The 15162-nt window shown below is 41.0% G+C and overlaps 2 protein-coding genes across 4 annotated transcripts in view; both read right to left on the bottom strand.

The window, feature by feature from the left end:
• The window catches only part of fer1l6 (fer-1 like family member 6), a 55305-nt gene extending 45696 nt beyond the window's left edge, over nucleotides 1-9609 (bottom strand). For all 3 annotated transcript variants that reach the window (XM_052523163.1, XM_052523164.1, XM_052523165.1), the window contains exons 1-8: nucleotides 9462-9609; nucleotides 9075-9177; nucleotides 6697-6898; nucleotides 6311-6431; nucleotides 3561-3661; nucleotides 1473-1563; nucleotides 384-503; nucleotides 40-192 (exon numbers count right to left, since the gene is read on the bottom strand). In XM_052523163.1, coding sequence (XP_052379123.1) covers nucleotides 40-192; nucleotides 384-503; nucleotides 1473-1563; nucleotides 3561-3661; nucleotides 6311-6431; nucleotides 6697-6898; nucleotides 9075-9177; nucleotides 9462-9485 — 915 coding nt within the window. In that variant the 5' untranslated portion in view covers nucleotides 9486-9609. The remainder of the gene's footprint in view (nucleotides 1-39; nucleotides 193-383; nucleotides 504-1472; nucleotides 1564-3560; nucleotides 3662-6310; nucleotides 6432-6696; nucleotides 6899-9074; nucleotides 9178-9461) is intronic.
• Nucleotides 9574-15162, bottom strand: part of LOC118378542 (fer-1-like protein 6) — a 31277-nt gene continuing 25688 nt past the window's right edge. The window contains exons 10-11 of the mRNA XM_052521823.1: nucleotides 12887-13079; nucleotides 9574-9791 (exon numbers count right to left, since the gene is read on the bottom strand). Coding sequence (XP_052377783.1) covers nucleotides 9574-9791; nucleotides 12887-13079 — 411 coding nt within the window. The remainder of the gene's footprint in view (nucleotides 9792-12886; nucleotides 13080-15162) is intronic.

Genomic DNA, 15162 nt, shown 5'->3' with positions numbered 1-15162 from the left:
GGAAACAAGAACAGCCATGACTGCTGTGAGTCTCTTTACCTTCAAGAATAAAGTCTGGATCTTGCCACAGTCTTTGCCTCTCTCCTCAGGGCTGGCAGAGTAGATCAGGTCACGGGCAGAGATGCGGGCATAAGCCACACGCTTGTTGTTGCTCAGCATCCACACAAACACATCTGGGATGGTATGCTGGGGCTAATAGAGAGAGATAGGAGAGAAACCAGCTCGGTGTCATCTCTGGGATACACACTGTCAATATGCTACTCGCGTGCGTGCGTACACACACACACACACACACACACACACACACACACACACACACACACACACACACACACACACACACACACACACACACACACACACACACACACACACACACACACCTCTTCCACTAGGAATCTCAGTTTCTGTGTGAGTTTTAGAGCCTCCTGCAACATCTCCTTCACACTGCGAACCTTCCTTTTCCCCTCTGAGATGGTTTCTGCCTTTCCGACCATACTCTCCTGTAGGGGGAACATCATCACCTTCATCACCATCATCATCATCACCATCATCATCATCACCACCATCACCACCATCATCATCCCCATCACCACCATCATCATCATCACCACCATCATCACCATCATCATCATCACCTTCATCTTCACCACCACCACCACCATCATCACCACCACCATCACCACCATCATCATCATCACCACCATCCCCACCATCACCATCATCATCATCACCACCACCATCTCCATCACCATCATCATCATCACCATCATCATCATCACCACCATCATCATCACCACCACCACCCCCATCATCATCATCACCACCATCATCATCACCATCATCACCACCACCATCATTATCCCCACCACCACCCCCATCACCATCATCACCACCATCATCATCACCACCATCATCACCACCACCATCATCACCACCATCATCACCACCATCATCATCACCACCATCACCACCATCATCACCACCACCACCATCACCACCACCATCACCACCATCATCACCACCATCATCATCACCATCATCACCACCATCATCACCACCATCATCATCATCACCACCATCATCACCATCACCACCATCATCACCACCACCACCATCATCATCACCACCATCATCACCACCACCACCATCATCATCATCACCACCATCACCACCATCATCACCACCATCACCACCACCATCATCACCATCATCACCACCATCATCACCACCATCATCACCATCATCACCACCACCATCACCACCACCATCACCACCATCATCATCACCACCATCACCACCATCATCATCATCACCACCATCATCACCACCACCATCATCACCACCACCACCATCATCACCATCATCATCATCACCACCACCACCACCCCCATCATCACCACCATCCACCAATACCACCACCATAATTTAACAATACTGTCTCTCAGATGGTAGGGTCTAGAGGCACCAACCAGCTCCTGTTTACACATGGTCAGGCGTTTCTTATCCAACACGGTCAGATGGTTCATTCTCACTTTCCCTTCTGTAAAGGCTATGAATCTCCTGCAGCAGAACGGATAGCGCACACACACACACACACACACACACACACACACACACACACACACACACACACACACACACACACACACACACACACACACACACACACACACACACACACACACACACACACACACACACACACACACGTTTAAGTTACTAGTTAGTAACCAGGACACATGCACCATATGGTCAACAGTGTTGTCAGTTTCCACCATGTGGTCAACAGTGTTGTCAGTTTCCACCATGTGGTCAACAGTGTTGTCAGTTTCCACCATATGGTCAACAGTGTTGTCAGTTTCCACCATGTGGTCAACAGTGTTGTCAGTTTCCACCATGTGGTCAACAGTGTTGTCAGTTTCCACCATGTGGTCAACAGTGTTGTCAGTTTCCACCCTGTGGTCAACAGTGTTGTCAGTTTCCACCCTGTGGTCAACAGTGTTGTCAGTTTCCACCCTGTGGTCAACAGTGTTGTCAGTTTCCACCCTGTGGTCAACAGTGTTGTCAGTTTCCACCCTGTGGTCAACAGTGTTGTCAGTTTCCACCCTGTGGTCAACAGTGTTGTCAGTTTCCACCCTGTGGTCAACAGTGTTGTCAGTTTCCACCATGTGGTCAACAGTGTTGTCAGTTTCCACCATGTGGTCAACAGTGTTGTCAGTTTCCACCATGTGGTTAACAGTGTTGTCAGTTTCCACCATGTGGTCAACAGTGTTGTCAGTTTCCACCCTGTGGTCAACAGTGTTGTCAGTTTCCACCATGTGGTCAACAGTGTTGTCAGTTTCCACCATGTGGTCAACAGTGTTGTCAGTTTCCACCATGTGGTCAACAGTGTTGTCAGTTTCCACCATGTGGTCAACAGTGTTGTCAGTTTCCACCCCGTGGTCAACAGTGTTGTCAGTTTCCACCCTGTGGTCAACAGTGTTGTCAGTTTCCACCATGTGGTCAACAGTGTTGTCAGTTTCCACCATGTGGTCAACAGTGTTGTCAGTTTCCACCATGTGGTCAACAGTGTTGTCAGTTTCCACCATGTGGTCAACAGTGTTGTCAGTTTCCACCATGTGGTCAACAGTGTTGTCAGTTTCCACCCTGTGGTCAACAGTGTTGTCAGTTTCCACCATGTGGTCAACAGTGTTGTCAGTTTCCACCATGTGGTCAACAGTGTTGTCAGTTTCCACCATGTGGTCAACAGTGTTGTCAGTTTCCACCCTGTGGTCAACAGTGTTGTCAGTTTCCACCATGTGGTCAACAGTGTTGTCAGTTTCCACCCTGTGGTCAACAGTGTTGTCAGTTTCCACCCTGTGGTCAACAGTGTTGTCAGTTTCCACCCTGTGGTCAACAGTGTTGTCAGTTTCCACCCCATGGTCAACAGTGTTGTGTGTTATCCCAGGAGGTCTGCCCCTGTAATAGATAATAGAGGTGGGGTACGTGATGTGACGTTGGCTCCCTCTGCTGGGAGTACATGAGCTGGACACCCCGACACGGAGCTCCCCGTGGAGGAAACTAGGGGAAAGTACCAACCAACCGTGGAGGAAACTAGGGGAAAGTACCAACCAGCCGTGGAGGTAACTAGGGGAAAGTACCAACCAGCTGTGGAGGTAACTAGGGGAAAGTACCAACCAGCTGTGAAGGACACATAAAAGGGAGCACTGTGGCACGCTGTGGGAGAGACCAGGGAGAGACCGACCCAGAGCCGAAGCTGAGAAGAAGGACCGAGCCAAACCTACGTGATTATATTTATTTTACAGACTAGGAAAGTTGTGTTTGCTGACTGGAACCTTCCGGTCTCTGTGTTGTTAACCTCTGCAGACTAGGAAAGTTGTGTTTGCGGACTGGAACCTTCCGGTCTCTGTGTTGTTAACCTCTGCAGACTAGGAAAGTTGTGTTTGCGGACTGGAACCTTCCGGTCTCTGTGTTGTTAACCTCTGCACGCTCAACCCAACACCCCACCGGTTTGCCAGTTTTATTATCAGTTAGATGGTGTCGTTAAGGTTACCAACCTGGCGTCCATGATAAACTCCTTAAAGACTCGGCGCATGAGAGCTTCTGTTCCTGGATCTGACAACTTGTTCAGTTCATCTGTCTTGGCCACGCCTTCTTCCTGTGTGGAATATGATGACATCACCACAATGACATCACCACTCAAATAGGGTACAAACACGTGACGTACCATTACAATGGTATTACTAGAGTCCATGTTTATACCCTGTCTAAACCATTACATGGTATTACTAGAGTCCATGTTGTACCCTGTCTAAACCATTACATGGTATTACTAGAGTCCATGTTGTACCGTGTCTAAACCATTACATGGTATTACTAGAGTCCATGTTATACCCTGTATAAACCATTACATGGTATTACTAGAGTCCATGTGGTACCCTGTCTAAACCATTACATGGTATTACTAGAGTCCATGTTGTTTATACCCTGTCTAAACCATTACATGGTATTACTAGAGTCCATGTGGTACCCTGTCTAAACCATTACATGGTATTACTAGAGTCCATGTTTATACCCTGTCTAAACCATTACATGGTATTACTAGAGTCCATGTTTATACCCTGTCTAAACCATTACATGGTATTACTAGAGTCCATGTTGTACCCTGTCTAAACCATTACATGGTATTACTAGAGTCCATGTTGTTTATACCCTGTCTAAACCATTACATGGTATTACTAGAGTCCATGTGGTACCCTGTCTAAACGATTACATGGTATTACTAGAGTCCATGTTTATACCCTGTCTAAACCATTACATGGTATTACTAGAGTCCATGTGGTACCCTGTCTAAACCATTACATGGTATTACTAGAGTCCATGTTTATACCCTGTCTAAACCATTACATGGTATTACTAGAGTCCATGTTGTACCCTGTCTAAACCATTACATGGTATTACTAGAGTCCATGTTGTTTATACCCTGTCTAAACCATTACATGGTATTACTAGAGTCCATGTGGTACCCTGTCTAAACGATTACATGGTATTACTAGAGTCCATGTTTATACCCTGTCTAAACCATTACATGGTATTACTAGAGTCCATGTTTATACCCTGTCTAAACCATTACATGGTATTACTAGAGTCCATGTTATACCCTGTCTAAACCATTACATGGTATTACTAGAGTCCATGTTGTACCCTGTCTAAACCATTACATGGTATTACTAGAGTCCATGTTGTACCGTGTCTAAACCATTACATGGTATTACTAGAGTCCATGTTATACCCTGTCTAAACCATTACATTGTATTACTAGAGTCCATGTTGTACTGTGTCTAAACCATTACATGGTATTACTAGAGTCCATGTTATACCCGGTCTAAACCATTACATGGTATTACTAGAGTCCATGTGGTACCCTGTCTAAACCATTACATGGTATTACTAGAGTCCATGTTTATACCCTGTCTAAGCCATTACATGGTATTACTAGAGTCCATGTTTATACCCTGTCTAAGCCATTACATGGTATTACTAGAGTCCATGTTTATACCCTGTCTAAACCATTACATGGTATTACTAGAGTCCATGTTGTACCCTGTCTAAACCATTACATGGTATTACTAGAGTCCATGTTGTTTATACCCTGTCTAAACCATTACATGGTATTACTAGAGTCCATGTTGTACCCTGTCTAAACCATTACATGGTATTACTAGAGTCCATGTTGTACCCTGTCTAAACCATTACATGGTATTACTAGAGTCCATGTTTATACCCTGTCTAAACCATTACATGGTATTACTAGAGTCCATGTTATACCCTGTCTAAACCATTACATGGTATTACTAGAGTCCATGTTGTACCCTGTCTAAACCATTACATGGTATTACTAGAGTCCATGTTGTACCGTGTCTAAACCATTACATGGTATTACTAGAGTCCATGTTATACCCTGTCTAAACCATTACATGGTATTACTAGAGTCCATGTTGTACCGTGTCTAAACCATTACATGGTATTACTAGAGTCCATGTTATACCCTGTCTAAACCATTACATGGTATTACTAGAGTCCATGTTATACCCTGTCTAAACCATTACATGGTATTACTAGAGTCCATGTGGTACCCTGTCTAAACCATTACATGGTATTACTAGAGTCCATGTTTATACCCTGTCTAAACCATTACATGGTATTACTAGAGTACATGTTTATACCCTGTCTAAACCATTACATGGTATTACTAGATTCCATGTTTATACCCTGTCTAAACCATTACATGGTATTACTAGAGTCCATGTTTATACCCTGTCTAAACCATTACATGGTATTACTAGAGTCCATGGTGTACCCTGTCTAAACGATTACATGGTATTACTAGAGTCCATGTTTATACCCTGTCTAAACCATTACATGGTATTACTAGAGTCCATGTTTATACCCTGTCTAAACCATTACATGGTATTACTAGAGTCCATGTTGTACCCTGTCTAAACCATTACATGGTATTACTAGAGTCCATGTTGTTTATACCCTGTCTAAACCATTACATGGTATTACTAGAGTCCATGTTTATACCCTGTCTAAACCATTACATGGTATTACTAGAGTCCATGTTTATACCCTGTCTAAACCATTACATGGTATTACTAGAGTCCATGTTTATACCCTGTCTAAACCATTACATGGTATTACTAGAGTCCATGTTGTACCGTGTCTAAACCATTACATGGTATTACTAGAGTCCATGTTGTACCGTGTCCAAACCATGTAATGGTACGTAGAAAAGATGACGTACAAACATGACAGCGATGTTCTCCAGGAAGTTAGAGCTGTGAAGACGGTACGTCCGATCCTCCCAGCAGCTCATCACATGGACACAAGGCTTCTGATGTTGGATGGGCAGGTACATGTAATGCCTGGAGATGGAAACAGAGTCAAAGTTTACTACGCAAGTGATCATTTTGATGTTGATGCATTTAGACTCCACAGGTTGGTTTATCAGACACAGATTTTAAAGTCCAATTCTGGACATTGAGGCACAGTTTTCTGGAACCTTCTACCTGGACTAATGATTAATGGAGAATTTCTAATCGGAAAAGCTTTCTAGTCCAGGACTTAACATCCGTGTCTGCGAAACTGCCATTGTGTGACATCAGGATCAATTCAACAAGGTACAAGGACCTGTTTCCATCAGTGAGGGGTTTCTCTGGGGGTGTGGTGGACTGGCATGGAGACTGCCAGAGCCCAGGTTTGGGGTCCTGGGAGTCAATCAGGGGGGTACTGTCGAGATCTTGACCATCCCATACCCTCTCTGCTACTGGCTTCTCCACCTTCCTCCTACCGCTGACCTGGGGAGAGCCCTCCTGGACGTTCCCAAAGTTACCTTCACATACACACAGACAGACAAGGATAGAACAGAGTAAAGTAGAATATGATACGATATAATAGAGTAGAGTAGAATATGATACGATATAATAGAGTAGAGTAGAATATGATACGATATAATAGAGTAGAGTAGAATATGATACGATATAATAGAGTAGAGTAGAATATGATACGATATAATAGAGTAGAGTAGAATATGATACGATATAATAGAGTAGAGTAGAATATGATACGATATAATAGAGTAGAGTAGAATATGATACGATATAATAGAGTAGAGTAGAATAGAATATGATACGATATAATAGAGTAGAGTAGAATATGATACGATATCATAGAGTAGAGTAGAATATGATACGATATAATAGAGTAGAGCAGTGCAGAGTAGTGTATAATAGAATATAGTAGAGAGTAGAGTAGAGTAGTGTATAATAGAATATAGTAGAGTATAATAGAGTAGAGTAGTGTATAATAGAATATAGTAGAGTATAATAGAATATAGTAGAGTATAATAGAGTAGAGTAGTGTATAATAGAATATAGTAGAGTATAATAGAGTAGAGTAGTGTATAATAGAATATAGTAGAGTATAATAGAATATAGTAGAGTATAATAGAGTAGAGTAGTGTATAATAGAGTAGAGTATAATAGAGTAGAGTCGAGTAGTGTATAATAGAGTAGAGTATAATAGAGTAGAGTAGTGTATAATAGAGTAGAGTAGTGTATAATATAGTAGAACAGTGTACAATAGAGTAGAGAGTAGAGCAGTGCAGAGTAGTGTATACTAGAGTACTTAAGACACACACACACACATTCCTTCCTAAATACACAATGGTTATCATTTCCAATTACCCCTTATCCATGATCCATAACCTCTTTCTTATGAACTAACATTGTAAATCAGATATAGTAAAACAGGGTAGATTTAAATTTGTTTAGTTATAGTTAAATGTATACATTGTTTAACCATTATTCATAAAATTCACAACAATAATAGAGTAGAATAGAGTATAATAGAGTAGTGTATAATAGAGTAGAGTAGTGCATAATAGAGTAGAATAGAGTAGAATAGAGTATAATAGAGTAGAGTAGTGTATAATAGAGTAGAGTAGTGTATAATAGAGTAGAGTAGTGCATAATAGAGTAGAATAGAGTATAATAGAGTAGAGTAGAGTATAATAGAGTAGAGTAGTGTATAATAGAGTAGAATAGAGTATAATGGAGTAGAATATAATAGAGTAGAGTAGTGTATAGTAGAGTAGAGTAGGGTATAATAGAGTAGAGTAGTGTATAGTAGAGTAGAGTAGGGTATAATAGATTAGAGTAGTGTATAATAGAGTAGTGTATAATATAGTAGAACAGTGTACAATAGAGTAGAGAGTAGAGCAGTGCAGAGTAGTGTATAATAGAGTACTTAAGACACACACACACACATTCCTTCCTAAATACACAATGGTTATCATTTTCCAATTACCCCTTATCCATGATACATAACCTCTTTCTTATGAACTAACATTGTAAATCAGATATAGTAAAACAGGGTAGATTTCAATTTGTTTAGTTATAGTTAAATGTATACATTGTTTAACCATTATTCATAAAATTCACAGCAATAATAGAGTAGAGTAGTGTATAATAGAGTAGAGTAGTGCATAATAGAGTAGAATAGAGTAGAATAGTGTATAATAGAGTAGAGTAGTGTATAATAGAGTAGAGTAGTGCATAATAGAGTAGAATAGAGTATAATAGAGTAGAGTAGAGTATAATAGAGTAGAGTAGTGTATAATAGAGTAGAATAGAGTAGAATAGAGTATAATGGAGTAGAATAGAGTATAATAGAGTAGAGTATAATAGAGTAGAGTAGTGTATAGTAGAGTAGAGTAGGGTATAATAGAGTAGAGTAGTGCATAATAGAGTAGAATAGAGTATAATAGAGTAGAGTAGTGCATAATAGAGTAGAATAGAGTATAATAGAGTAGAGTAGTGCATAATAGAGTAGAATAGTGTATAATAGAGTAGAGTAGAGTATAACAGAGTAGTAGTGTATAATAGAGTAGTGTAGTGTATAATAGAGTAGTGTAGTGTATAATAGGGTAGAATAGAGTAGAATAGAGTATAATAGAGTATAATAGAGTAGAGTAGATGACGGACTGTCAGTGATTTATCAATGCTCACCAACAGACAACTCAAAGCTAATGGGTTTGTCTCCGATCTTTCTGTCGATCATCGTGGCCTCGAATACCGTTCCAAACAGCAAAAAGTTGTCCTTGTCAATGAGCTGAGGGGGGGACAAGACGGGGACAGAATAGGTGCAACACTGAAATGAGTAGGAGTGTTCTGTCTATAATGTCTGAAATGAGTAGGAGTGTTCTGTCTATAATGTCTGAAATGAGTAGGAGTGTTCTGTCTATAATGTCTTTGTGTGTGTATAAACTCCAAGTAGATTAGCTGTAGTCATGGCGTCAGCGAGTGAGGATCGTAATCAATCAAACAGTTTTTACAGGATAATTACAAAACAAAGCTTCCATCATTACCCCACTCTGCATATGTATCTCTCCTCACCTGAGGTGGAGCCTCCACCGGCATCACCTCCGCACCGATGGCCTTGGCTTTCTCCTCCTCCCCTGCTCCTCCTCCTGCTCCTCCTGCCCCCTTAGGGTCCTTTCCTGTTGCTTTACCTGCCTTGGTGTCCTTCAGAGGTTTGACTAACAGCTTGGACTCTCCCCCCCCCCCCTGACAGTATCTCTACAGATAGTTCCAGGTACACCCTGCCCCTCCACGACACCCCTTCCCTGACCCCCTCGTTCAGTTCGGGGTTGTCATCAACCATAGAGAAGTTACGGGCCGAACCGTAGATGTTGACCCAGGCCGGTCCGAACGTAGGGAGGAAGCCTGGAGACAGAGGGTAGAGATTACTACACATGACCATTATAATAACATACGGGGACAGACTGGAACTCTAGACAACTGTTTGGTAACATCCCAAAAAAAGGTCACCTTGTTCTCCACTTTTGGCACTACTTTTGGTACTACCTCATAAAGCTCTGGCCAGAAGTAGTGCACTATATAGGGAATAGAGTTCCATAGGGTTCTGGTATAAAGTAGTGCACTATATAGGGAATAGAGTTCCATAGGGTTCTGGTATAAAGTAGTGCACTATATAGGGAATAGAGTTCCATAGGGTTCTGGTATAAAGTAGTGCACTATATAGGGAATAGAGTTCCATAGGGTTCTGGTATAAAGTAGTGCACTATATAGGGAATAGAGTTCCATAGGGTTCTGGTATAAAGTAGTGCACTATATAGGGAATAGAGTTCCATAGGGTTCTGGTATAAAGTAGTGCACTATATAGGGAATAGAGTTCCATAGGGTTCTGGTATAAAGTAGTGCACTATATAGGGAATAGAGTTCTGGTATAAAGTAGTGCACTATATAGGGAATAGAGTTCCATAGGGTTCTGGTATAAAGTAGTGCACTATATAGGGAATAGAGTTCCATAGGGTTCTGGTATAAAGTAGTGCACTATATAGGGAATAGAGTTCCATAGGGTTCTGGTATAAAGTAGTGCACTATATAGGGAATAGAGTTCCATAGGGTTCTGGTATAAAGTAGTGCACTATATAGGGAATAGGGTTCTATAGGGCTCTGGCCAGAAGTAGTGTACAATATAGGGAATAGAGTTCTGATCTAAAGTAGTGCATTAGATATAGGGAAAGGGTTCTGATCTAAAGTAGTGCATTAGATATAGGGAAAGGGTTCTGATCTAAAGTAGTGCATTAGATATAGGGAATAGGGTTCTGATCTAAAGTAGTGCATTAGATATAGGGAAAGGGTTCTGATCTAAAGTAGTGCATTAGATATAGGGAAAGGGTTCTGATCTAAAGTAGTGCATTAGATATAGGGAAAGGGTTCTGATCTAAAGTAGTGCATTAGATATAGGGAAAGGGTTCTGATCTAAAGTAGTGCATTAGATATAGGGAAAGGGTTCTGATCTAAAGTAGTGCATTAGATATAGGGAAAGGGTTCTGATCTAAAGTAGTGCATTAGATATAGGGAAAGGGTTCTGATCTAAAGTAGTGCATTAGATATAGGGAAAGGGTTCTGATCTAAAGTAGTGCATTAGATATAGGGAAAGGGTTCCAATAACAGCATGATGTCAGTCAGTCAGTCAATCATTCAGTCAGTCAGTCAGTCAGTCAGTCAGTCAGTCAGTCAGTCAACAGTCAGTCAGTCAATCAACAGTCAGTCAATCAACAGTCAGTCAATCAACAGTCAGTCAGTCAGTCAGTCAATCAACAGTCAGTCAGTCAGTCTGAAATGAGTAGGAGTCAGTCAGTCAATCAATCATTCAGTCAGTCTGAAATGAGTAGGAGTCAGTCAGTCAATCAATCATTCAGTCAGTCAGTCAACAGTCAGTCAGTCAGTCAACAGTCAGTCAGTCAGTCAACAGTCAGTCAGTCAGTCTGAAATGAGTAGGAGTCAGTCAGTCAATCAACAGTCAGTCAATCAACAGTCAGTCAGTCAGTCAGTCAACAGTCAGTCAGTCAGTCAACAGTCAGTCAGTCAGTCTGAAATGAGTAGGAGTCAGTCAGTCAATCAATCATTCAGTCAGTCAGTCAACAGTCAGTCAGTCAGTCAACAGTCAGTCAGTCAGTCAACAGTCAGTCAGTCAGTCTGAAATGAGTAGGAGTCAGTCAGTCAATCAATCATTCAGTCAGTCTGAAATGAGTAGGAGTCAGTCAGTCAATCAATCAGTCAGTCAGTCAACAGTCAGTCAGTCATTCAACAGTCAGTCAGTCAGTCAACAGTCAGTCAGTCAGTCTGAAATGAGTAGGAGTCAGTCAACAGTCAGTCATTCAACAGTCAGTCAGTCAGTCAGTCTGAAATGAGTAGGAGTCAGTCAACAGTCAGTCATTCAACAGTCAGTCAGTCAGTCAGTCAGTCATTCAACAGTCAGTCAGTCAGTCTGAAATGAGTAGGAGTCAGTCAGTCAATCAATCATTCAGTCAGTCTGAAATGAGTAGGAGTCAGTCAGTCAATCAATCATTCAGTCAGTCTGAAATGAGTAGGAGTCAGTCAGTCAATCAATCATTCAGTCAGTCAGTCAACAGTCAGTCAGTCAGTCAACAGTCAGTCAGTCAGTCAACAGTCAGTCAGTCAGTCAACAGTCAGTCAGTCAATCAACAGTCAGTCAATCAACAGTCAGTCAGTCAGTCAGTCAACAGTCAGTCAGTCAGTCTGAAATGAGTAGGAGTCAGTCAGTCAATCAACAGTCAGTCAATCAACAGTCAGTCAGTCAGTCAGTCAACAGTCAGTCAGTCAGTCAACAGTCAGTCAGTCAGTCTGAAATGAGTAGGAGTCAGTCAGTCAATCAATCATTCAGTCAGTCTGAAATGAGTAGGAGTCAGTCAGTCAATCAATCATTCAGTCAGTCAGTCAACAGTCAGTCAGTCATTCAACAGTCAGTCAGTCAGTCAACAGTCAGTCAGTCAGTCTGAAATGAGTAGGAGTCAGTCAACAGTCAGTCATTCAACAGTCAGTCAGTCAGTCAGTCTGAAATGAGTAGGAGTCAGTCAACAGTCAGTCATTCAACAGTCAGTCAGTCAGTCAGTCAGTCATTCAACAGTCAGTCATTCAGTCTGAAATGAGTAGGAGTCAGTCAGTCAGTCAACAGTCAGTCAGTCAGTCAGTCATTCAACAGTCAGTCATTCAGTCTGAAATGAGTAGGAGTCAGTCAGTCATTCAACAGTCAGTCAGTCAGTCAGTCAGTCAGTCAACAGTCAGTCATTCAGTCTGAAATGAGTAGGAGTCAGTCAGTCATTCAACAGTCAGTCAGTCAGTCAGTCAGTCATTCAACAGTCAGTCAGTCAGTCAGTCAGTCAGTCAACAGTCAGTCATTCAGTCTGAAATGAGTAGGAGTCAGTCAGTCATTCAACAGTCAGTCAGTCAGTCAGTCAGTCAGTCAACAGTCAGTCATGACTCCTGACCTTTGTCCCCGTCCTGTTTGTTGGAGATCCTCTGCAGGTCGATGTAGTGTGTTCCTATGGCTACGTCGTTCATACTGCCCTCGTCCCAAACCTGGATCTTCAGCCGCTGACACAGAGGAGGGAACATCTCAGTAAATATTATCTGCTCGTTCCACTCAGGGTCTGCTGTACTTTTCTGGGTGGCCGTTCTGCCCTGAAACAGCAAAACATGAGAGAGAGAGAGAGAGAGAGAGAGACTTACTGTAGAATCATGTACTAGTGTCAGTCTCCTTATCAATAACCTTACTGTAGAATCATGTACTAGTGTCTGTCTCCTTATCAATAACCTTACTGTAGAATCATGTACTAGTGTCTGTCTCCTTATCAATAACCTTACTGTAGAATCATGTACTAGTGTCCTTCTCCTTATCAATAACCTTACTGTAAAATCATGTACTAGTGTGTATGTCTCCTTATCAATAACCTTACTGTAGAATCATGTACTAGTGTCCGTCTCCTTATCAATAACCTCACTGTAGAATCATGTACTAGTGTCCGTCTCCTTATCAATAACCTTACTGTAAAATCATGTACTAGTGTGTATGTCTCCTTATCAATAACCTTACTGTAGAATCATGTACTAGTGTGTATGTCTCCTTATCAATAACCTTACTGTAGAATCATGTACTAGTGTGTATGTCTCCTTATCAATAACCTTACTGTAGAATCATGTACTAGTGTCCTTCTCCTTATCAATAACCTTACTGTAGAATCATGTACTAGTGTGTATGTCTCCTTATCAATAACCTTACTGTAGAATCATGTACTAGTGTGTATGTCTCCTTATCAATAACCTTACTGTAGAATCATGTACTAGTGTGTATGTCTCCTTATCAATAACCTTACTGTAGAATCATGTACTAGTGTCCGTCTCCTTATCAATAACCTCACTGTAGAATCATGTACTAGTGTCCGTCTCCTTATCAATAACCTTACTGTAAAATCATGTACTAGTGTGTATGTCTCCTTATCAATAACCTTACTGTAGAATCATGTACTAGTGTGTATGTCTCCTTATCAATAACCTTACTGTAGAATCATGTACTAGTGTGTATGTCTCCTTATCAATAACCTTACTGTAGAATCATGTACTAGTGTCCGTCTCCTTATCAATAACCTCACTGTAGAATCATGTACTAGTGTCCGTCTCCTTATCAATAACCTTACTGTAAAATCATGTACTAGTGTGTATGTCTCCTTATCAATAACCTTACTGTAGAATCATGTACTAGTGTGTATGTCTCCTTATCAATAACCTTACTGTAGAATCATGTACTAGTGTGTATGTCTCCTTATCAATAACCTCACTGTAGAATCATGTACTAGTGTCCGTCTCCTTATCAATAACCTCACTGTAGAATCATGTACTAGTGTCTGTCTCCTTATCAATAACCTTACTGTAGAATCATGTACTAGTGTCCGTCTCCTTATCAATAACCTTACTGTAAAATCATGTACTAGTGTGTATGTCTCCTTATCAATAACCTTACTGTAGAATCATGTACTAGTGTGTATGTCTCCTTATCAATAACCTTACTGTAGAATCATGTACTAGTGTGTATGTCTCCTTATCAATAACCTTACTGTAGAATCATGTACTAGTGTGTATGTCTCCTTATCAATAACCTCACTGTAGAATCATGTACTAGTGTCCGTCTCCTTATCAATAACCTTACTGTAGAATCATGTACTAGTGTCTGTCTCCTTATCAATAACCTTACTGTAGAATCATGTACTAGTGTCCGTCTCCTTATCAATAACCTTACTGTAGAATCATGTACTAGTGTCTGTCTCCTTATCAATAACCTTACTGTAGAATCATGTACTAGTGTCCGTCTCCTTATCAATAACCTTACTGTAGAATCATGTACTAGTGTCCGTCTCCTTATCAATAACCTTACTGTAGAATCATGTACTAGTGTCTGTCTCCTTATCAATAACCTTACTGTAGAATCATGTACTAGTGTCCGTCTCCTTATCAATAACCTTACTGTAGAATCATGTACTAGTGTCCGTCTCCTTATCAATAACCTTACTGTAGAATCATGTACTAGTGTCTGTCTCCTTATCAATAACCTTACTGTAGAATCATGTACTAGTGTGTATGTCTCCTTATCAATAACCTTACTGTAGAATCATGGACTAGTGTCAGTCTCCTTATCAATAACCTTACTGTAGAATCATGGACTAGTGTCCGTCTCCTTATCAATAACCTTACTGTAGAATCATGTACTAGT

This window comes from Oncorhynchus keta, chromosome 7, assembly GCF_023373465.1.
Source record: "Oncorhynchus keta strain PuntledgeMale-10-30-2019 chromosome 7, Oket_V2, whole genome shotgun sequence".
Lineage (NCBI taxonomy): Eukaryota > Metazoa > Chordata > Actinopteri > Salmoniformes > Salmonidae > Oncorhynchus > Oncorhynchus keta.
This window is presented reverse-complemented; position numbering and strand designations above follow the sequence as displayed.